The sequence below is a fragment of the Schistocerca americana genome, chromosome 3 (assembly GCF_021461395.2).
Source record: "Schistocerca americana isolate TAMUIC-IGC-003095 chromosome 3, iqSchAmer2.1, whole genome shotgun sequence".
Classification (NCBI taxonomy): domain Eukaryota; kingdom Metazoa; phylum Arthropoda; class Insecta; order Orthoptera; family Acrididae; genus Schistocerca; species Schistocerca americana.
In genome coordinates this window covers 234,241,834-234,267,015 of record NC_060121.1, presented here as the reverse complement: position 1 = coordinate 234,267,015, position 25,182 = coordinate 234,241,834, and the positions used below count along the sequence as shown (strand labels likewise).

General features: G+C 45.0%; 1 protein-coding gene across 2 annotated transcripts in view; it reads left to right on the top strand.

Moving 5' to 3' along the window:
- LOC124605586 (complexin) overlaps window positions 1–25,182 on the top strand; it is a 737,935-nt gene that overhangs the window by 38,736 nt on the left and 674,017 nt on the right. Inside the window, exon 1 of one of the 2 annotated variants that reach the window (XM_047137372.1) lies at window positions 7,221–7,283. The exons of the other annotated variant lie outside the window; for it this stretch is intronic. Within the exon in view, the coding sequence (XP_046993328.1) occupies window positions 7,268–7,283 (16 nt within the window). The 5' untranslated portion in view covers window positions 7,221–7,267. Of the gene's footprint in view, window positions 1–7,220; window positions 7,284–25,182 lie in introns of those variants that run through there. 2 annotated transcript variants of the gene reach the window in all.

The following is a 25,182-nucleotide window of genomic DNA, read 5'->3' as shown; positions in this document are numbered from 1 at the left end:
CTTGTGAAGCTCGTAGCAGGCCTCCAATTATCCCTCCCTCCCCCCTCTCTTGCCTGCTTTACATACTCTCACTCCCGCTAGGTCAATTTTATAACTTCACTATTTTATACCGTTCACATTTCACACATCCATTGGTGTTCACTACTGGTGTATAAATATAGCTTATGTAATTTAAGCAAGACTCCCTTTGTTAACTCATGATACTCCAACACGTCTTCCCTGCTTCCTTCCACTCCCCAGATCACTCTCACTCGATTTCCCCTTAACCCTCTCCTCTCCTCTCCTCTCCCCTACCTCCAACTTATATTTAAATCAAAGACCGCAACTGCAAAACATAGTACTCTCATGAGTAGTTCTGAATAGACAAGACGGATTGCTGACGCAGGTACTTATATTAATACTACATTTTTATTGTACAATTATAAAATGGACCGACGGGTATTAAGAGCAAGGATAGAAGGCAAGAGGGCGGGGGGGGGGGGGGGGGGGGGGGAAGAGCTGCTACGGGTTTAAAGAGAGAAGGCCCTAAACTAAAACTGCAAAAAGTAATTATTAGACGATACATATTTTAAATATTTAGGTTTACATCATTTTGGGTCTTAAGATGATGCTGAGTGATGGAAACATCGAATGTAACTAAAAATGTGCAGCTTAAACTGTACAATAAATGAGAATTATCTCAAGTATCAATACAACTGCTGATTCTCACGAGACGAGGTTGTCATCCAAAATGAAATACATATTACACCTGATTTAGGTGGTTTCGTGTTGCTATTCTATAAATATATTGAAGCTGTGCAGCAGTTTTTAAAGAAAACATACGAAATAGTCATTGTACACTGCTTCAACTCTGTGAAAGAGTTCTGCAAACTTAACAGCTGGACAATGGTGGCGTGCCTATCTTTCAGCACCCCATGACTAGGCATTTTCAGTGGATGAGAGAATATACTGGCTAGGCCAACAGTCAAATGCTCTCTGTATACATGTAGTTCAGAACAGCACAGGCCACGAGCGATTATGCGTTATCTTGCTTAAAGGTAACGTCAAGGAAATCTCCAAGAGAAAGCACAGTTATTGGTTTTAAACCGTCATAAGTGTAATGCCTGTCGTCCAAGTTACCGGCTCTGCGAACTAGAGGTGATCGTGTTGTGTACCGAATGGCAACCCATAACATACCGAAAAATGCAGGGCATGTATGACTACGAAGGCAGGCCGCGGTGGCCGAGCGGTTCTAGGCACTACAGTCTGGAACCGCGCGACCGCTACGGTCGCAGGTTCGAATCCTGCCTCGGGCATGGATGTGTGTGATGTCCTTAGGTTAGTTAGGTTTAAGTAGTTCTGAGTCTAGGGGACTGCTGACCTCAGATGTTAAGTCCCATAGTGCTTAGAGCCATTTGAACCAATTTTTTTTTTTTTTTTTTTTTTTTTTTTTTTTTTTTTTTTTTTTTTTTTACCATGAAGGAAGTAAACTGGCAGATTTCCTTCTTCTTTGAACCTCCATACACGAATACATCCATGATGATGCTGTATGCGGAACCAGGACTCACCTGAAAAGACGATTCAGTGCTGCTGCTGCTGCTGCCAGTGTTGTCGTTGTGCGCAAAACGGCCGACGCGCCTCTCTCCGCTGCTGTGTCAAAGGAACCAGACGCATTGATCACCATGGTGCTTCAACTGCATACGTTATCTCCCTTTCTGTGTCTACACTTGTTTTACTGTAAAAAGGCCCGTATCCTGGCTCTTACTATGCGGCATGACTGTACGAACCTGTACTCCGCGCGGGATTAACCGCCAGGAAGCAAAGATACGTTACAATGAGTTAACAATAAATCGTATGTGTTGGTAACGGCAGATGTGTTTGTATGCCAGTGGTGATGGTTGCGGTTTTGTAAATGAAGCTAGCAATGTATTCAAGTGTGTGACAGATAAACATCCCAAGCGGTCTAAGGCGCTGCAGTCATGGACTGTGCGGCTGGTCACGGCGGAGGTTCGAGTCCTCCTTCGGGCATAGGTGTGTGTGTGTGTGTGTGTGTGTGTGTGTGTGTGTGTGTGTGTGTGTGTGTGTGTGTGTGTTTGTCCTTAGGATAATTTAGGTTGAGTAGTGTGTAAGCTTAGGGACTGATGACCTTAGCAGTTAAGTCCCATAAGATTTCACACACATTTGAACATTTTTGAACCTGCATGACTGAGTGAACAATATGTCTGTCTTCTCGGGCGCTCTTCTCCTGGGTCAGCTTTGAGTGTGCCCCTCCTGAAACCATCGATGCCACATTCACGTTGTAGTCGTGTATTCCGTCCAATGCGACCAGTAATCGCGCACTCCACGGACTCCTCACAAATGAACAACATTCGCATGCCATTTGTGAATGAGAAACCTGCACCGTAATCTTTCCTTATACACCGGTTGTATACGGAGTAACTTCTACTTACTTTGTGTGATTGCCTTGAAATTCTGATCATCTGCATACTTACAGCCAGCATCTGTTTTATTGTATGTAGCCTTCACGGCGTTGCAATTTTAATGACCAGTAGCGTAATTCACTGAAGCAGGAATTTGTTCAGTTAAACCTATACGCAGTCAGATCGAACTTCAATTTCTGGGTGGTTATAATTAAAGAGCAGCTACTCGCGGAGGTCCGATGTGGGTTGTAATTATCGTACAGCAGCGTAACTTTGTATATATTCCAATGCGTTAATGCGGAGCCGATTTACGCTCGAAAATGATTAGTTCCAACTTTGACCACCAGGTGCAAATATGGCGCTGTAGACCGCTTTATGACGGTATGACATCCATCATTTGACGAGCCATAACGTGCGTGAACTGTATGACTATCGAAAAAGAGAGACTGCGCGCTGCCAGTGAAACTGTGTTATGTGAATGGCAGCGGGTATACTGCTGTATTGTATCTCTAACTGAAAGATTTAAAGAAGATGATAATGAAGTTAGAAAATATGGTTCCCTTGATGCCGTACCTGGAAGAAGGTATTCTATTCCGGTGCAAGCTATTGGAGAGGTTGCTGTTGCTGTAACAGACCATGCTGCACATACCATGCGGGGAGCTAGGGCTCATGCAGTGTCACAAGAATTGTCCATCCCATGGTCAACAGTACGGGAAAGTCTTGCGGCCTATTTTGCACTAGTACCTGTACAAGTTCCAGGTGGTGCAGCAACTGAAACCTCATGATACGCAGCAACGTTCTGAAGTTGCTCGTCGATTTGCGGCACAGATCGAAGTTGATGACATGTGGTCGGGCAATATTCTATAGAGTGACAAGGCACATTTTACGCTAAATGGTGCAGTGCCTACGCAGAACTGCCGAATTGGGGCATTGTTCAACCGCTTGTTGTGCTCGAAGACCCATTGCACTCGCCGTATGTGACTGTGTCATGTCTATTCTCGGTCCGTTCTTGTTGGAAGAGAATACACCCAGACGGCTTGTCAGTTGTACCGTGACGCCCGCACGTTATCGAGACCTCCTTATACAGCATGTGATTCCTGGAAGATCACAATTGTGTGGAAACCACTGTTTTCATGCAAGATGGGGCAACAGCTCATGTCGCTCGCGCAGTGAAAGATCTGTTGAATGCAGATTTCCACGAACTTGTTATCTCCAGAGGTTTTTCAGATGCATAACCTGCAAGATCAAATGATACGACTCCATGCCAGTTTCGTTTCTGGGGATATATAAAAGGACTTGTTTACCATGGACACGTCCGATGGCTATCTGATGTGAAGGAACATGTTGCTCAGATTCCACTGGAACGGCTGCGAGCAACTGTTTAACACGTCGTTTTACGGATGCAGCATCTCGTCGGCGTTTCCGGACATCATATTGAATAAATTGTGGAAGCGGCGGTTAATAATTAAATCAACAATATGCCTTTCTCACTTGATTGACCTTTTCTACCCACGTCCCGTTCCTAATTCACAAACAATTGGAAACACTTCTGTAAGTCTTTCTTGCATTCTCAGCGCCAGATTTGCATCTGGTGACCAAAATTGGAACTATTTTTTCCCAATGTAAATGGCTCCACAATAATGCATTAGAATATCTACCAAGTTCCGATGGCATGCAATTATTACAGCCCATATTGGGCATCTGTAAGTAACTGTACTTTAATTATAACCACCCATTATCACCACAGTTAAATACAATCGCGACACTCACTGTTGTGAAAATTGTTACCGGCTGTTCGGGGTGACAGTAGCGCCCTAGCGGAGATAAAGACAACCTTTTCTTAACTTCGTGTGTATTGTCAATAATGTTTATTTTTATTTCTTTACCTACGTAATTTAGGAAATAATTATTATATTGCGGTGTATGAAGCGTTAGTGAAATATCAACAAAAATGAATGACACACAGATGTAGCTGAACAATAAATCAACAGAGTCTTTCTTTAAGAACCAATATACAATTGTTTTTTTCTATGCCTGTCTTCCTCCACTTGGTTTCTACGGTATTTCTGTGCTTCTCTGTCCTTAATATGATTGGCAATTTGTTTGTCGCGTAACTATTTTGCACGGAATATGTTTCTGAAATTCTTAAACTTAGCCCCTTTTTCCATCACGTGAAGACTTATATTCAATGTTATGGCTTCATCCTGAAGAGATGTCTTGCGCTGAAGAGTCTCATGTTTCAGTTTATTATGTCTCTGGCTCTGAAGTAACAACAGTTCTGGAATTTTAGGATTATTGCTATTGGAGTTATATTATCACGTCAGCGTAGCTGTCTTCTCTCCTTCAAAAGTTGTGACTGCATTTATAAAATAAACTACACATTATTTTGTAATTATATGAAGTATTTCTGCAGAAGTTTGTCTCTTCAGCTACTTATCAACCATTTCAGTCTCATCAAAATAGACGTTACGGCCGACTAAATGTCTATAGGTTGAAAGAGAATTGTAGCTAAAGTCACGCAATGCTCTATTTCATATCGCTTGCGGTAAGAAACTTCCAGGTGGATCAAAACTGTGTGCCGGACCGGGACTCAAACGTGAGACATTTGCCTTTGACGGGCAAGAGCTGCACAGATTGAGCTATTTAAGTACGATTTACGATCCGGACTGCTTCCACCAGAAACTCATCTCCTACTTTCCCAATTTCACAGAATATCACAGTTCTCCACCGTTCCTTGCGGGACAAGCACTTACGGGAGGTAGAAGAAGAGGCTCTGTCATAAGTAAAGACATGGGAGCGGGTCGTGAGTCGTACTTGGATAGGTCGGTCGGTACAGCACTTTCCCGTGAAAGCCAAAAGGACCTAAGTTCGAGTCCCGGTCCTGCACATAGTTTTGATCTGCCAGGGAGTTTCAAACCAGCGCACACTTCGCTGCAGAGTGAAAACTCATTCTCGCCTCTTGGATACTTAGGAAAACTAAATAGTGACAAATGTAGTGCCTTCTTGTTGTTATTCCTGTAATATACTACTGGCCATTAAAATTGCTACACCAAGAAGAAATGCAGATGATAAACGGGTATTCATTAGACAAATATATTATATTAGAACTGACATGTGATTATATTTTCACCCAATTTGGGTGCATAGATCCCGAGAAAACAGTACCCAGAACAACCACCTCTGGCCGTAATAACGGCCTTGATACGCCTGGGCATTAACAGAGCTTGGATGGCGTGTACAGGTACAGCTGCCCATGCAGCTTCAACACCATACCACAGTTCATCAAGAGTATGGACGGGCGTATAGTGACGAGCCAGTGGCTCGGCCACCATTGACCAGACGTTTTCAGTCCTGAGAGATCGGCAGAATGTGTTGGCCAGGGCAGCAGTCGAACATTTTCTGTATCCAGAAAGGTCCGTACAGGACCTGCAACATGCGGTCGTGCATTATCCTGCTGAAATATGGGGTTTTGCAGGGATCGAATGAAGGGTAGAGCAACGGGTCGTAACACACCTGAAATGTAACGTCCACTGTTCAAAGTGCCGTCAGTGCGAACAAGAGGTGACCGAGACGTGTAACCAGTGGCACCCCATACCACCACGCCGGGTGATACGCCAGTATGGCGCTGACGAATACACGCTTCCAATGTGCGTTCACGCGATGTCACCAAACACGGATGCGACCATCACGATGTTGTAAACATAACCTGGATTCATCCGAAAAAAATGACGTTTTGCCATTAGCGCACTCAGGTTCGTCGTTGAGTACACCATCACAGCCGCTCCTGTCTGCGATGCAGCGTCAAGGGTCTCCGAGCTGATAGTTGATGCTGCTGCAAACGTCGTCGAACTGTTCGTGCAGGTGGCTGTTGTCTTGCAAAGGTCCCCGTCTGTTGACTCAGGGATCGAGACGTGGCTGCACGATCCGTTACAGCCATGCGGATAAGATGCCTGTCATCTCGACTGCTAGTGAACCGAGGCCGCTGGATCCAACACGGCGTTTTGTATTATGCTCCTGAACCCACCGATTCCATATTCTGACAACGCTCATCGGATCTCGACCAACGCGAGCAGCAATGTCGCGATACGACAATCCGAAAATCGCGATAGGCTACAATCCGACCTTTATCAAAGTCGGAAACGTGATGGTACGAATTTCTCCTCCTCACACGAGGTATCACAACGTTTCACCAGGCAACACCTGTCAACTGCTGTTTGTGTATGAGAAATAGGTTGGAAACTTTCCTCGTGTCAGCACGTTGTAGGTGTCGCCACCGGCGCCAACCTTGTATGAATGCTCTGAAAAGCTAATCATTTGCATATCACAGCATCTTCTTCCTGTCGGTTAAATTTCTCGTCTGTAGTACGTCATCTTCATGGTGTAGCAATTAAAATGGCCAGTAGTGTATATTGCACTACAATGCCCCCTTTTGTGTAAACCAAGTCACATACGTATTAATATGAACGATTATATTCGCTTTCATCAGAAATTGCATTCAACAGTGTAGCTTACTGGCAGCTTGGCGCGCTGAAGTCACAGTGTACAACAAAAATGAGCAGGAGTGTCGTGACAGTATGTTTTAGTCTGTGGTATTACCCACTCCCCTCAATTTCTTACGACACGTCTTCAGTAGGCTGAGGGACGTGTGTAAGCGCCTGCCCCGTTCCTAGTGCCACTGTATGTAATAGTGTAGCGCGGAAAACTGCTGTTAGCTGGGGGACACACCGGTAATTGGCGCACGGCGAGCCGGCATTGACGCGCTCGGGCCGGCGCGGCGGCTTCCTTGGTGCGCCGTGGGGCTTCGGCAGCCCGCCAGGCGCCTCCGCTAACGGCACAGTGCTCCTAGGCCGTCGAGGGGGACACGCGCCATGGCTGCGCTAGCCGGTAAGCACGCGCCACTGCATGCACCCACCTTCCTGCCCAGCAGCTGCCTACATAATCTGTACTAATATGATCTCTGCACAATCTCTTTAATGTCGTGGGCACAACTGCTCTGACTGATACGCTGCAGCTAACGAGACAAAGTGCAACAGTTAACTACGCCAATAATATTTTTATTTAAGTTCACGGTGCGTTTCGACGGTTTTTACCTCATCCTCAGGTGCATACAGTCGTTTGTATGTGGATCCTGAAGACGAGGGTCTAAACCCACGAAACGCATCTTGGATGTCAGTGAAAAGGAGACTGACGTGGTCAACTGTTTCAATTTTTCACTTGAATACAATCGTTAATATCTGGGTGCTGAGGACGAGATGATATAACCCATCGAAACACATCGTGAACGTTATAATCTCTCCTCCTCCTCCTGCGATATACGTAATTATGTTTAGCTGTGTGGTTGATGAGACTGATGTGAAAAAAAAAGTTGCTTACCGTTTTAGTTAAGTATAGTGTTGTCTCCTTCGAAGTAGTTCCCTTCTGATTGGACACACTTTTTCCAGTGCTTCTGCCATTGATGGTAACATTTCTGGAACTCACATTCTGTAATATCCTCCAAGACCCTCGTCACAGCTTTTTGGACATCTTGTGTTGTGTATTTGTATGGAGTGTAGCCATGTATGGAAGTGAAACGTGGACGATGAATAGCTTAGACAAGAAGAGAATAGAAGCTTTCCAAATGTGGTGCTACAGAAGAATGCTGAAGATGGGTAGATCACATAACTAATGCGGAGGTGTTGAATAGAATTGGAGAAAAGAGAAAGTTGTGGCACAGCTTGACTAGGAGAAGGGATCGGTTGGTGGGGCATATTCTGAGGCATCGAGGAATCACCAATTTAGGATTGGAGGGCAGTGTGGAGGGTAAAAATCGTAGAGGGAGACCAAGAGATGAATACACTAAACAGATTCAGAAGGATGTAGGTTGCAGTAGGTACTGGGAGATGAAGAAACTTGCACAGGATAGAGTGGCATGGAGAGCTGCATCAAACCAGTCTCAGCACTGAAGACCACAACGACAACGCGTTGCTTGAGAAACGTGTCCCTTGACCGCCGTTTTGATTCTTGGAAATAGAAAAAAGTCGCACGGGGCGATATCTGGTAATAAGGTGGCTGTGGTAGTACTGAAATTTGTTTTGATGTTCAAAATTGCTGTACTGAGAGAGCAGTATGGGATGGCGCAGAATCCAATTATCAGCAATGTTGGCACGGCCACGAAGAACTCTTTTACGAAGTGTTTCTAAAATTTCTTTGTAGTAATACTGGTTAACTGTTTGTCCAGGAGGCACCCACTCTTTAAGAACAATTCCCTTGGAATCAAAGCAGCACACTGCGGTCTTCATCTTCAACATTCGTTCTGCATTCACTAAACATTTTATGCCGACCATAAACTTGAGCTCTTGACATAACCTCCTCTCCAAAAGCCTTCTGAAGCTTACCGTAAGTTGGCGTCGCGTTTTCACCCAATTTAACGCAAAAAGAAATGGCATACCGTTGCGCAATATTATGCGATTCTATTTCCTTGACGAGAGACACAAACACGTGTTAACTTACTACAGCACAACTCACGACTGAGCAGTTGCATCGATGTGCCGCTTGGAGTAGAAGCAGCTTATAGACCAAGGTCAAAGATATTGTGTCTACGCAAGCCTGCAGGGTTGCCACATCTTGCAAAGAAAATCAGTCTCATTACTTTATTGTCGCACCTCGTATACAGCGTTTTCATCCTTGTTTCTCTCGTCTTATATCCTTACAATCGATTAGTCGCTCAGTGAGCAATTTTATCTCTGTTGTTTATCTTAAAATGAACGAGACATGCATACACAGATGTAGTTGTCTTCTTGTGCTCGAAGTTAAGCTGAGCTGACAAAAGAGGGGAGAGCTCACGCTTTGAAGCGCACCCTGTTATTAAACTCTGAGTTTCAAAATACACTACCTGACAAAAAAAGACGACCCACTCCGAAGACATGATAGGATGCCAGTGTAGCTTTATACACGTACACAACATCGGTGCGTATATAAGTGATTACAGCCGCAAGTCTCTCTAACAGGTAGAACGCCCGTCAGAGTGCAATAGTGTTGTTCACATTTAGTGTTATTACCTGGCCTGGCGAGGCAGCGTGAGTAACGTCACACGTCAGTGATCGTTGAAATGAAATGAAATGTGTGACGAGGGCCTCCCGGCGGGTAGACCGCTCGCCTGGTGCAAGTCTTTCGATTTGACGCCACTTCGGCGACTTACGCGTCGATGGGGATGAAATGATGGTGATCGTTCAAGGACACGGAGATACCCGGTACTCTTGCGAAACTACGTTTTCAAAGTGTCCTGATTGTGGGTCTCCATTTGGTCAGTTGTTCGGAAAGTGGAGCATTCGAAAGTGACAGTCAACCGATGTTGGACTGCATTGGATCGTGAGGGCACACGTGCTCGTCGTCAAGATTCGGGTCAGCGACGTCTGACAGTACAAGCGATCATCGCTGTACTTTGCACCAAGCGCACTGTAACCCTTTCACATCTGCACCGGCCTTCCGAAAACAAGTAATGGACTATCTGAAACTTCTTGTGTCATACTGCACCGTTGGTCGGAGACTAGCAGCACTCGGACTAGAAATTTACCGTCCCATGCGTAGACAGCCGTTAACAGCGCAACACAAATGATTGCATACGCAGGGTGAAAAGTATTTAAACTGACAAACTCTGGGAGGTTGTAGGGGACATCAAAACAAATATTTTTCCATAATGTCATTTTTTCCTATGAGAAGTATTTAAACCGGTAGAGGAAGATTTCTCTGGTGGCAAATTAATTAAACCAACAAACACTTTCCCATTTTCTTATGATCAAGAGACAACACATTAATACAATCCAATTTCAATTACAGTAGATTTTCAAAAATGCCTCCATTGACACGTAAACAAAGGTTACACCGTCGGATCATGTTCTGTCTGACACGGGCAAAAACCCCAGGAGTATCCTGAATTGTTCCTGCTGCTGCTACTATCCGAGCAACCAGATCCTCTTCTGATGCAACAGGAGTTGTGTAAACAAGGTTGCGTATCTCTCCCCACACAAAAAAGTCCAGAGGGGACATATCGGGGGATCGAGCAGGCCATGGTACAGGACCACCCCTGCCAATCCAAGTTTCTGGGAACCGTCGGTACAGGAATCGACTCACACGACGACTGAAAAGTGGCGGCGCCCCGTCATGTCGGGTCCACATGCGTTGTCTTGTAGGGAGTGGGACGTCTTCCAGCAATTCTGGCAATGTTCTGGCGAGAAAATAGTAATAGTGCCTGCCATTTAATGGCCTAGGTAGCAGATACGGCCCAATTAAACAGTTCCCAATTACACCGACCCACACATTAACGAAGAACCGCACTTGATGAGCGCTAGTAGCTGTGGCATGGGCGTTATCCTGACTCCAAACACGTGAATTGTGCATGTTGAAGACTCCATCACGCCCGAAAGTTGCTTCATCGGTAAACAACACAAAGGATGGAAATGTAGGATGCATTTCACACTGTTCCAGGTACCACTGCGAAAACTGTGCTCTGGGTGGATAAGCAACTGGTTCCAGGTTGTGGAGAAGCTGTAAGTGAAATAGAAGTAAAAATTTCTCTCGAAGGTCTGTTCTTACATTCGTCTGATTCGTCCCCATGTTACGTGCAGTTGCACGAGTGCTGATTGAAGGATCCCGCTCCACATGCTTCAAGACAACTTCCTCAAATTGCAGCATTCTTACCGTGCGACGGCGTCTCTCTCCAAGTAATCTAAATGCCCCGGTCTCACGCATACGTTGGTACATAGCAACAAAGGTCGTATGATGCGGGATACGGCGATTAGGATATTTTGCTGATGAACCCGCTGTGCAGCTCATAATACGCACCAACCATAACAGTGTACTCCTTCCAAGTGTATCGCTCCATTAGTAAACAGAGACAATGCACAGCAGACAATGGACAGCAGTTGCCTACAGAAGTGAAGAGCGTAATACGGCCTCGAACGGTTTAAATACTCCTCATAGGAAAAAATGACATTAGGGAAAAATATTTGTTTTGATGAGCGCTACAACCTCCCAGAGTTTGTCGGTTTCAATACTTCTCACCCTGTAGAGTGGCGCCGTAACCGGTAAGCAATGTATGCTGCGACGAATCACAGATCTGCACTACCCCGGATGAACATCGTCGGCGAATAGGGTGACGATCTGGGGAGAGATTCCATTCTTCCAATGTTCTGGAGAGGTGTATGGTGTTATTCCTGGCATCATGGGGTGGGGAACCATCGGATATGACTTCAGATCACGGCTAGTAGTGATTGAGGAACTACGATGCCACAACGGCGCATCACGGACATTCTGTGACGTCATGTGCTACCTCTCATGCGACAGTATTGTGGTGCTACTTTTCAACAGGACAATGCTCGTCCACACGTGGTACGCGTCACTATGAATTTCTGTATGATATTAAGGTGTTCCTCTGGCCAACAAGATTCCCTTGATCTATCATCGATGGAATATGTGAGTGACCAGCTTGGACGTCAGCTGCACTCCAGTGGCAGTATCCAGGATATGAAGGACCAGTTACAGCAGTTGTAGAGGGATAGGATACTACGGCTTTGTGACACCCTTCCCTACAGAATCAGTGCACACACCCAGGCCAGAATGGAAGCAACGTAATACTGATAAATGGGCTCACACTGCCAAGTTCTTTGTAAATTTGACTTGATATTGTAATCAATGAAATAACACCACATGCCTTCTCAACCCGTAAAGTTTCATTTCGTTTACTTTTCCCCTTCTGGGATTTTTCACTTTTTTGTCAGGTGTGATCTACTTTAATGAATAACCTACTCAGTAATTTAATTTTTATGTTATTAGAAGAAGAACGGTGAAAGAGAATTATCTTGAAAGGTAAGAAAAGATTTCTTCCAACAATCGCTGTTTGCTATATGAGATTGTTAATAAAAAGGTGACTGACACGGGCAACTGTTTCAAACACTTCTATGTCCTAAGCAGAATTACATGGACCTAATTAGGTTGATGTCCCAGAGAAAGAGATCGAAATATGTCGTTCCGACGCTGTGTGTCGTCTTAAGGCCGGCGTATTACCCGACGTTGCCCAGTTAACCACTTAGCCCAATTTCTCCTAACATAAGGGCACAGGAGAAGTGTTCTTGGCACATTCGGTTCCCTTTATAAGGCTATAAACAGTTCTGTTTGTTATCTACGTACAAACATGAAACTTAATGTTATTGAGATTCTCACCATCACCGTCAAAAAGATATGAATGTGTCACTAATATTTCCGATTATTTTCACGAGTCTTCCTTTCCCCAGAGCTATCGAAATGGCTCTGAGCACTATGGGACTTAACAACTATGGTCATCAGTCCCCTAGAACTTATAACTACTTAAACCTAACTAACCTAAGGACATCACACAACACCCAGCCATCACGAGGCAGAGAAAATCCCTGACCCCGCCGGGAATCGAACCTGGGAACCCGGGCGTGGGAAGCGAGAACGCTACCGCACGACCCCCAGAGCTATCGTTAACCCTTTGAATGCTGTGGGCTTCTTTCCCGAAATTGTATTTTTTTCCTGTTAGTAAGTTATACAGGGTGTTAAAAAACAGAATTCCTTATTTTTGGAAGGTGGTGACATGGAACATAAGAAGAGAAAAATGTCAGTAAACATGAGCTCTAAAATGCATACCTTAAGAGCTTGTTCGTCTCCACTACAGTAAAACAAATCTGTTCCACAGACCACGTGCTCATAGCTCTTAATATCCTCTCTTTACATATGACGTTTAATGAACATCTTTTCTTGTTTTGGTACATACTACCACCTCTCAAAATATGGATATTATAGAGCTTGCCGGAAAAGAGGCCTGTTTCACAGTAGCGAAGATGAACGAGTCCTCACAGCTCCTAAGGTTTGCACTTTAGAACCGATATTTAATGGACAATTTTTGCTTGCTTTGGTCCATACTGTCACCCCCTAAAAATGTGGAATACTTTCTCATTAACAACCTGTATATTTCCAAAAATGCCTGAAAATCCTGAAGTTGTTCTAGACCTATCCTAGAACAAATACATTCAGTTTCAGGATTTTTCGTTATCTTCCGAAACCTTTTACTGAGAATGCCGAAATTGTTCCTCTGAAACTGACACGGATGAATTCCCCATCATAGTCCATTCCTGGCTTGTGGTCTACTGACTGTCCTTCCCTTCTTGTCGCCGCAGAATATGTGTAGGTCGCTGCCGCATTGTCCGTTATTACGGTCACGCAGATGTTTAAATCGGCCTTGCCGCAGTGGTAACACCGGTTCCCGTCAGATCACCGAAGTGAAGCGCTGTCGGGTTGGGCTAGCACTTGGATGGGTGACCATCCGGTCTGCCGAGCGCTGTTGGCAAGTGGGGTGCACTCAGCCCTTGTGAGGCAAAATGAGCAGCTAGTTGATTGAGAAGTAGTGGCTCCGGTCTCGGAAACTGACATACGGCCGGGAGAGCGGTGTGCAGCCTGCATGCCCCTCCATATCCGCATCCAGTGACGCCTGTGGGCTGAGGATGACACGGCGGCCGGTTGGTACCTTTGGGCCTTGATGGCCTGTGCGGAGAGATGTTTAAATATTGAGGCATTCTCTCACTGCTATAGAAACATTTTAATGTTTCCCTTCGAGCTAACAAATCTTCTTTCATTCACCATTCCTACTACGAGATTACCATATTTGTCCTATTTCACACTGTTTCATACCCCAAACTACTTAAGCGATACGACACTCTCCAAACGTTAACCACACATCGTGCAATCTTTGTAATGGGGATTATCGTGTATTTACTGGTATTTAAAGAATATTGCCATTCAAAATTTGACTTGGAAATAATGTGTAAGTTGATCCGCGTTTCCTTGTAATCTTCTGGTAACAATATTTTCCAGTAGACTAAAGCATAGTGAAAAATCTATGAACCTTACTTACACATCGTGATAAACTGTTAGTGCCTAGAGAGGGTATTAGCAATCATTATACGCTTCATTGCGGCCCATGCGATGTTACTCTTATTTCGATTTTGATTAACATTCGTCATTCACTTTAACTACTGACTCTGTTAATCCTAAATTCATAGGAGCAAAAACCTGTGTATGAAGATAACATTTCTACTTTCAAGCATACCTGTTTGATGCGCTTAGTTTTTTAAAGGCGCTATCTCTCTCTCTCTCTCTCTCTCTCTCTCTCTCTCTCTCTCTCTCTCTCTTTCTCTTTCTCACTTGCGTGCCCACGCTTTGCATGTGGATGCAATCGATTGCATCTGGATCCCAAAGAAAAAACCGTCGAAACGCATCGTGGATATTAATAAAAAGATGACTGACGCAGTTACCTGCTTCAGTTTGTCGTATATCATAAACAGTCCTACATGAACGCAAAAGATTAAAGTGCAAGAGCACGCAATCGATAATGTGCCTTTCGGATGCAGCGTGTGATTTTAAGCCGGGCGTATTACCCGACGTTGTCTGGTTTATCTTAACATAAGGACACAAGATAATGATTCTTGACACATTTTATTCGCTCTGTAAGGTTTTAGAGAGTTTTGATTGGAATTTTTAAATAAATGCAGATACCGTGCCATTGAGACTATTAACATTCGGCCTAGCGACCATTAAAAGTATGAATTTGGTATATATTGCTTTCCTTAAGTAGTATTTGTTTTCATTTAGGCCTAAGGACCAAAACAAAAAGAAACGCCGTCTATCAGAACAAATTTTTCGGGGCGGACAGTAAACTGCTGAGGAAAATATTTCTGTAATTAAAAAAGTTAGCCATCTGAAGATGGGCATAATAGCCTGAGACCCGTAATGGCGTTAAAATCAAGCTATCTAAAAATATTTATGCCTGGTTGTGTTCTCCACCAACAAAGAGTTATTTCAGTACCTTCTAACTTAATTATTTATTTCCCTATTGCATTATCGTACTTGCGTCCGCTAAGAAAATAGAACAATATTAGTGCGAAGACCAATATAGAGCTATTTTCCTGTTGTCGCAACCGTTGATTGTAACTTCCTACATTCCAGTAACACGCTACTTGTCTTAAATAATTCGACAGGCTTCCAGTAATAGCAGGCAGTAAGAAACAAAATCAATCGATGACACTTCGCCATGGCAGCATGAGAATATCTCAATATTTCAATATGTGCGTGACTCTAATGAGCCTCTGTGGGAGTCTATATTCTACGACCATACGAAAGGAGTATAAAGGGGGGGGGGGGGGAGGGGAATATCCTTGGAGAACAAACTTCCGGTGTCCAACTATGGGGAAATTTGTAGCGTCATTTTCTTAGCTACCATTCCGGCATTCCTCTCAAACGGTTTAGGAAACCCACGTAAAACATAAAACTGGATGCACTAACTGGCTTTGTATCCCGTTCCTCCTGATTTATTGTACAATATCTTAGCCAACTGGTCACACCAGACGGTATAGCGACACAGAATTTTGGTACAATTTAGGCATAATACTTCATCCGGATCTATACGACGGAAATTCGGAAGCAAGTGTTCGGCAGAAAGTACCTGGTACTCTGATGTAGACTAATATTTGAGAGACTGACTTTCATTGGCCTGTGTTATTACATTATGGAGATCCTTAGTTGAGTCCACAGCCTGACAAACACACACACACACACACACACACACACACACACACACACACACACACACTGGATGCTTCTAAATCCTTGCTCCAAGCGACTAGGGGTGATAGATTACGTCATAGAGAACAACTTCTGCTGATGCTTCCTTCGGATGACGCTAGTATTCCTTTAGTCTTTTATAATTAGTTATGTGCCTGAGAGATGGTAGGGCATATGCACTCTTCAGTGTTGGTGTGCAGTATGTGTTCCATATAAAGCGGTCATGAGCTCTTTGTGAAACAGGGTAGTCCAAGCTTCTAAAATACCTCTCTCTCTTTAGAGACAATCATTTTGAAGGTTTTCTAGTTGAAAATCACTGTATCAATTTACAGGACTAGGTAGTATGCAGAACACCTGCTTAGTAGCCCTTGATAGTTCAGTGAAATCTATTCGTCCCAGGGCCGGTGTTTACTAAAGGACCCTAAGCGACATCAGGTACGTCAGCGAACATTTTGTCTCAAAGATACAAACTAATTTTGGAAGATACGAAAAAAATGTAGCGTGCTTAGACTCAGAAGATATGTAATCTCAAGTTTAGTTGAATATAAAGATTAGAGCTGTCTATATCTTTTAGAGAAAACGAAATAAGCCAGAAATCAATTTCTTGTGTCATCATATTTCCAGAAATTTGACTGCATAACTAACCTGGCTACAAGAGTAGTATGTTAGTACTTATGGAACACGCGTCATCCGGAAGACGCCTTTCGATCCTTTATTCTTTGTAATTCCAGCAGAGATGGCAAATACTTGAAAGAACAGTTGAATGGATGTTATAAGATAGATGTCAATCAAAGTAAAATAGTTGTATTGGAACGTAGTCGAATTGAATCAGATGAAGCCCTGACAGATTAGGAAATGAGAAGCTGAACGTAGCAGACGACTGCTCGGACAGTAAATTAACGGGTGATGGCCAAAGTAGGGAGAATATAGAATTGAGACTGGCAGTAGACAGAAACATATTTATGGAAAAGAAAAATTCATTAGTAGCTAACATCAAGTTAAATATTTGCAGCTGTTGTAGGAAAGTATTGTGTGCAGCCTAGTTTTTTTTTTATCAAAGTGTAACGTGGAAGATGGACAGTAAAGACAAGAAGAAACTATAAGCCTTTGTAACGTGTAGAAAAATACCGAAGATTAAATGGGTGGAGCTGATGGCTAACGCAGAAGTACGAATCTAATTTGTTACACGCTGCACAAAATCTGAAAATAGTACACTCGTATAAACAAACCACTATGGCTCACAAACGCTTCTAAATGTAAGAAAGGCATTCACTGGGAGACTCCAATAGAGGTATAGTCCACACATGAAGGTAATACCTTACAATGTCCTCATTGTACCGATGCTTGAGTATCGTTCGTCGTCTGAGATCCGTACCAGATAAGACTGATGGAGGAATTTGCCAACATCCGAAGAAGCACAGGTAAAGACGAAAGCATGATCATCCGTCTCCAGTGGCAGAAGCCATAAGGGGATCCATGGTACTAGAGGGAGCTGCAGAGGGTTGGTTGGTTGGTTTGGGGAAGGAGACCAGACAGCGTGGTCATCGGTCTCATCGGATTAGGGAAGGATGGGGAAGGAAGTCGGCCGTGCCCATTCAGAGGAACCATCCCGGCATTTGCCTGGAGTGATTTACGGAAATCACGGAAAACCTAAATCAGGATGGCCGGACGCGGCATTGAACCGTCGTCCTTCCGAATGCGAGTCCAATGTGTAACCACTGCGCCACCTCGCTTGGTAAAGGGGGGGGGGGGGGGGGGGATCACGGCGCATCACGTGCAACACATTTTCTTCTAGAAGCAGTTGGTTTTGTTGGGGATTCCTATACACCATATTATTTTTTTTTTTTTTTTTTTTTTTTTTTTTACATAAGCGACGGCCTTGCGCCACCATACTGGGAGGGCCTGTATGACTGCATGGTACCGCTCTACAGGTCGACGTTGGAGAGGTTATTGCAACAAGACGCTGGTTCCATCATCTGTGTACTGCTTCCGCAGAGTGCATCCTTCATTGGGCCAAGCAGATGGAGCTCGGAAGGTGCGAGATCTGGATTGTAGAATGGATGAGGAAGAACATTTCAGTGGAGTTTTGTAGGCTCTTCTCGGGTTCGCAGATTTGTGCTAGGGCTTGCGTCGTCGTGGAGAAAGACGTTCGTTTGGCATTTTCGTGGCGACGAACACGCTGAAGTCATATCTTCAATTATCTCAAGTTAGCACAAGACTCTTCGGAGATGTTCGTTGCTCCATGAGGGAGGACATCAGAGTAACCACTTCAAAACCCCAGAAGAACGTCACCATGGCTTCAACAGCTGAAGATGCAACTTTGGACTTCTTGTTCTGAGGTGTAATGATGTGGCACCACTCCATGGATTGCCGTTTTGTTTCCGGTTCCAAGTGACGAACCCATGATTCATCGCCTGTGAAGATGTTCGTCAAAAAATTGTCACTATCAGCATCGTAACGTGCATGCAATTCCGCTTAGACAGTCCTCCGTTGTTCTTTATGGTCTTCTGTTACGTAGCGAGGAACCCAGCTGGCACACACCTTCGGGTACCCCAACTGGTAGAAGAGTTGTGATGATGTCTGGTTTGTTGGGCGCTCAACTGCGCGGTCATCAGCGCCCGTACAAAGTTCCAATGTGTTCACAGGCCAATTTCTTTACGCAGCCCAATCTAGCCACAGTCACGAATGATGATGATGATGATGATGATGATGATGAAATGATGAGGACAACAGAAACACCCAGTCCCCGTGAAGAGAAAAATCCCCAACCCGGTCGGTAATCGAATCCGGAACCCCGTGATCCAGAAGCAGCAACAATACATGCTAGACCACGAGCTGCGGACTGGTAGACGAGTTTGTCAGCACTACTAAAAGAGAGTCCAGTTGTGCAGCGGGTGTTGGATTGTGATCCATAGATCACCTCGAATTAAAGTGTCCGCAAGTTCCAACATTGCGGGAGTCACAGTTGTGTGCGGGTGGCCAGCACGAGAATGGGGTACAGGTTTGCTCGCTTTCGTTGTGATGATGACCGACACCTCGCCTTACGATTCACAGCGCTTTTGTTCACTGCCAGGTCTCCGCAGACATTCTGCAGGCACTTATGAATATATACGATGCTGTGGTTTTACGCCAAATTTCAATTCAGTGACAGCTCTCTGCTCGGAATGCATCTTCATTAGAAAAGTCATTTTGAAGGCTACGGTTGGCGCCGCCGCGTAGAAGAACTTCGTGAAACTGGAGGTACTGAAGCGGAAATAGTCCATCATGTCCCACAACGATTTCTGCATTTTTTCAAACGAAACTGACCGAGAGAAAAGAGTGCTGCATTACTTTTTGAATGCCCCTTGTAATTTCTCAGGAGAGTCAACCAGTTTACTGCTTCCTCCACGTACACCTCGCGAAACGACAATGGAAACAAGAGTTAGAGAGATTTTAACTTGCACAGAAGCTTACCAGCAGTCGCTCTAACCGAGCATCATTCGCGACTGGGACAGTAGATGGAGGGTATTGATAGTGGAACACATAGTATCCTCTTGTCACAGGTACACGGATCACAGATGATAAAGATGTAGATGTATCTTCCCCGTGGAGGACGTAGAAGGTAAGCTCTTCTCGGGTTCGCAGATTTGTGTTAGGCCTTCCGTGGTCATGGAGAAAGATAAATATCACCTAGCAGGTGAGCTCAGCACTAGCCTGCGTCGCCCTTACAGCAAACGTCATCTCGTCAGTGATTCATACCCCACCCCCTTTCGTGTATAGCCGTCCTTTACTCCTTCCCGTTCTACTTTTTCCATTCAGTCATTAGCGAATACGAACCATAGAGGCGGAACGTATTTCGCACAGTTACACCACACACGAAATTTGAATACTGCTCTATCAGTGAACGTATGTGTAACACAAAACCGTTATGAAATTTTTTGCGCTGAGCTACACTACTGCCCATTATGACGTGCTACAGACGCGACATTTAACCGACAGGAAGAAGATGCTGTGATATGCAAATGATTAGCTTTTCAGAGCATTCATACAAGGTTGGCGCCGGTGGCGACACCTACCACCTGCTCACATGAGGAAAGTTTCCAACCGATTTCTCATACACAAACAGCGGTTGACCGGCGTTGCCTGGTGAAACGTTGTTGTGATGCCTCGTGTAAGGAGGAGAAACGCGAACCATCACGTTTCCGACTTTGATAAAGGTCGGATTGTAGCCTATCGCGATTGCGGTTTATCGTATCGCGACATTGCTGCTCGCGTTGGTCGTGATCCAATGACTGTTAGCAGAATATGGAACCGGTGGGTTCATGAGGGTAATACGGAATGCCGTGCTGGATCCCAACGGCCTCGTATCACTAGCAGTCAAGATGACAGGCATGTTATCCGCTTGGCTGTAACGGATCGTGTAGCCACGTCTCGATCCCTGAGCCAATAGATGGGGACGTTAGCAAGACAATAACCATCTCCACGAACAGTTGGACGACATTTGCAGCAGCATGGACTATCAGCTAGGAGACCATGGCTGTGGTTACCAATGACGCTGCATCACAGACAGGAGCGCCTGCGATGGTGTGCTCAACGGCGAACTTAGGTGCACGAATGGCAAAACGTCATTTTTTCGGAAGAATCCAGGTTCTGTTTACAGTATCATGATGGTCGCATCGGTGTTTGACGACATCGCGATGAACGCACATTGGAAGCGTGTATTCGTCATGGCCATACTGGCGTATCACACGGCGTGATGGAATGGGGTGCCACTGGTTACACATCGGGGTCACCTCTTGTTCGCATTGACGGCACTTTGAACAGTGGACGTTACATTTGAGATGTGTTACGACCCGTAGCTCTACCCTTCATTCGATCCCTGCGAAACCCTACATTTCAGCACGATAATGCACAGACCGCATGTTGCAGGTCCTGTACGGGCCTTTCTGGATACAGAAAATGTTCGACTGCTGCCCTGGCCAGCACATTCTCCAGATCTCTCACCAATTGAAAACGTCTGGTCAATGGTGGCCGAGCAACTGGCTCGTCACAATACACCAGTCACTACTCTTGATGATCTGTGGTATGATGTTGAAGCTGCATGGGCAGCTGTACCTGTACACCCCATCCAAGCTCTTTTTGATTCAATGCCCAGGCGTATCAAGTTCGTTATTACGGCCAGAGGTGGTTGTTCTGGGTACTGATTTATCAGGATCTATGCACCCAAATTGCATGAAAATGTAATCACCTGTCAGTTATAGTATAATATGTCTGTCCAATGAATACCCGTTTATCATATGCATTTGTTTTTGGTGTGGCTATTTTAACGGCGAGTAGTTTAGATGATGTAGATGTATTTTCCCTGTGGAGGACGAAGAAGGATGTTACGCAGAAACACCTAGTAGGTGGGCTCAGCCCTAGCCTCCGTCCACCTTACAACAGACGTCAACTCGTCAGTGGTGATCCCCCACCCATTTTCGTGTATAGCCATCCTTTACTCCCTCCCGTTTTCCTTTTCCCACTCAGTCATTAGCGAAGAGGAACAATAGAGGACGCACGTATTTCGCACAGTTACACCACAAGTGAAGTTTGAATACTGCTCTGTCAGTGAATGTGTGTGTAACACGAAACTGTTATCAAATTTTTAGCGCTGAGCTGTAATGTTCAGCCGAGTATAGGAGTGAGGCACGGCAGGGGTGTGTAAGTGTACACGTAATGGGCTGTGTTTGTGCAGCGTGGCGTGCGGAAGCCGGCGGACCCGCGGCCTGTGGCTGCCCAGCGACCGCCGACGCGTCGGCGCCGAAGCTGCAAAAATCAGATGCTTCCGCGTGGCCGGCCACGGCCCCTGTCTGCAAGCTATTCCTGGGGGCCGGCGCGTATACAGTGCAGCAGGCCACAGCTTACTCGCGTCCACTGGCCGGCAGCATTCAAATCCTCCGTGCTAAAGACTCGCAAATACGCGCGAGGGGCAACTGTCGATCGCATTTCGACCAATCCGTATTGTCCTGTCATTCGTTTAATTACTAATACCAGTACCTCCTACCGATGTTTCAGAAATATATGTGGTATATCGAGAGGTTGTAACAACGGAAAATTGTGCTGAAATGCAGGAGGATCTGCAGCGAATTGACGCATGGTGCAGGGAATGGCAATTGAATCTCAATGTAGACAAGTGTAATGTGCTGCGAATACATAGAAAGATAGATCCCTTATCATTAAGCAGTTAATTCCATAAATTATCTGGGAGTATGCATTAGGAGTGATGTAAAATGGAATGATCATACAAAGGTGATAGTTGGTAAAGCAGATGCCAGATTGAGATTCATTGGAAGATACCTAAGGAAATGCAATCCGAAAACAAAGGAAGTAGGTTACAGTACGCTTGTTCGCCCACTGCTGGAATACTGCTCAGCAGGGTGGGATCCGTACCAGATAGGGTTGATAGAAGAGGTAGAGAAGATCCAATGGAGAGCAGCGCGCTTCGCTACAGGATCATTTACTAATCGCGAAAGCGTTACGGAGATACGAAGATGATAGATAAACTCCAGTGGAAGACTCTGCAGGAGAGACGCTTAGTAGCTCGGCACGGGCTTTTGTTGAAGTTTCGAGAACATACCTTCACCGAAGAGTCAAGCAGTATATTGCTCCCCCCTACGTATATCTCGCGAAGAGACCATGACGATAAAATCAGAGAGCCCACACAGACGCATACCGACAATCCTTCTTTGCACGAACAATACGAGACTGGAATAGAAGGGAGAACCGATAGAGGTACTCAAGGTACCCTCCGCCACACACCGTGAGGTGGCTTGAGGAGTATGGATGTAGATGTAGATGAAATGAATATTACCAGGCAGCTAAAACAGTGACCCACTTCCACCTGCAGGTTACCTGCCAAACACGTTAAAGGCACAACAAAAAGTTAACTCTCATATACTTACTGACTGCACTTAAAAGTTTAAAATGCTGTCATAATCTACTTAGCAAAATGCACAATCTTACGTTAAAGGATATATAAAATAAGTCAGGCATTAAATTTACAAACTGGATATACGGGGTGATTCTTATTAACGTTTAAAAGCGTCTACAACGAAGTAGATGACGCTGGGACAAGTACTTAAACATACACTGAAGTGTCAACGAAACTGGTACACCTACCTAATGTCGTGCAGGGCCCCCGCGAGAACGCATAAATGCTGCAACACGATGTGGCATGGTCTCGACTATTGTCTGAAGTAGTGCTGGAGGCAATTGACACCACGAATCCTGCAGGGCTGTCCATAAATCCGTAAGAAAACGAGGGGGTGGAGATCTCTTCTGAACAGCAAGTTGCAAAGCATTAAAGATATACTCAATAATGTCCATGTCTGGGGAGTCTGGTGGCCAGCTGAAGTGTTTCAAACTCAGAAAAGTGTTCCTGGAGCCACTCTGTAGCAATTCTGGACGTGTGGGGTGTCGTAGTGTCCCGCTGGAATTACCAAAGTCCGTCGGAATGCACAATAGACATTAGCGGATGCAGGTGATCAGACAGGAAGCTTAAGTACATGTCTAGACGTATCAAGGGTCCCATATCACACCAGCTGCAAACGCCCAACACCATTACAGGAGCCTCCACCAGCTTGAACAGTCCCCTGCTGACATTTAGATTCCATGGATTCATGAGGTTGTCTCCATACCCCTTTACGTCCATCCGCTCGATGGAATTTGAAACGAGACTCGTCCGACCAGGAAACATGTCTCCAGTAATCAACAGTCCAATGCCGGTGTTGAGGGGCCCAGGCGAGGCGTAAAGCTTTGTATCGTGCAGTCATCAAGGGTACACGAATGGACCTTCAGCTCCGAAAGCCCGTATTGATGATGTTTCGTTGAATGATTCGCACGCTGGCACTTGTTGATGGCCCAGCACTGAAATCTGCAGCAGTTTGCGGAAGGGTTGCACTTCTATCGCCTTGAACGATTCTCTTCAATCGTCATTCGTCCCGTTCTTGCAAGATCTTTTTCCGGTCGCAGCGATTTCGGAGATTTCATGTTTATCGGACTCCTAATATTCACGGTACACTCGTGAAATGGTCGTACTGCCAAATTACCCACTTAATCACTACCTCGGAGGTGCTGTGCTGTGTCGCATCACTCGTGCGCCGGCTATAGCACCACGTTCAAACTCACTCAAATCTTGATAACCAGCCATTGTATCAGCAGTAACTGATCTAACAACTGCGCGAGACACGTGTTGTCTTATGTAGGAGTCGCCGACCACAGCGCGTATTCTGCCTGTTTATATATCTCTGTATTACGCATGCCTATACCAATTTCTCTGGCTCTTCAGTGTAAAACAGTACATTGAATAGGCCGTTCGCTGCTGCTCTTGTAAAGGGATAAGTGGTTGAATACTAAGAAAAACACCAGTATTCTCCTATTGATTCCAATTTTTTGAATCTCTGCTAAAAAATCATATTGTAAACTGGGATCATACGAGCATTTGGGTATTATGAATAGTCAGTGCTAAAGAGTGAAAACTGAGTTGGATAACTCAGTTTCTCGTGTTAATTTTTCCATTCTCAAAAGCTCCAAGCAGATAAAGATATTCGTAGATAATATGGGGGCTACTCCGTGTTTTGTGACTGTATAAAAAGTTCTTATTTCGATAAAACACGTTTTTCATTATTTAACTCTCTCTCCGTCCGAACAAGCCTTGGAATGCCCACGGTAGCGACGGCCGCCGTGTCATCCTCAGCCCACAGTCTTCACTGAATGCGGTTATGGAGGGACATGTCAGCACAATGATCTCCTGGCCGTATGTCAGTTTAGGATACCGGAGCCGCTACTTCTCAATCAAGTAGCTCCTTAGTTTGCCTCACAAGGGCTGAGTGCACCCCGCTTGCCAACAGTGGTTGGCAGACCGAACGGTCACCCATCCAAGGTGTAGCCCAGCCCGACAGCGCTTAACGTCGGTGATCTGACGGGAACCGGTGTTACCACTGCGCCAAGGCCGTTGGCGTTTTGGTTTATTTAAGGCATCAATAATACTCATAGTAACTACTGTGGTTATTCATTTTATGTTTAGATTAACGATACCACGAACAGTTGTCACGTTTAAAATTAATTTGTAGCATTCACTTTTTCTTTGCACCATACAGTGTTACCATGTGTACGCCTGTACACAGGCGTCCGTTTCTACTTCGCGTGTTTT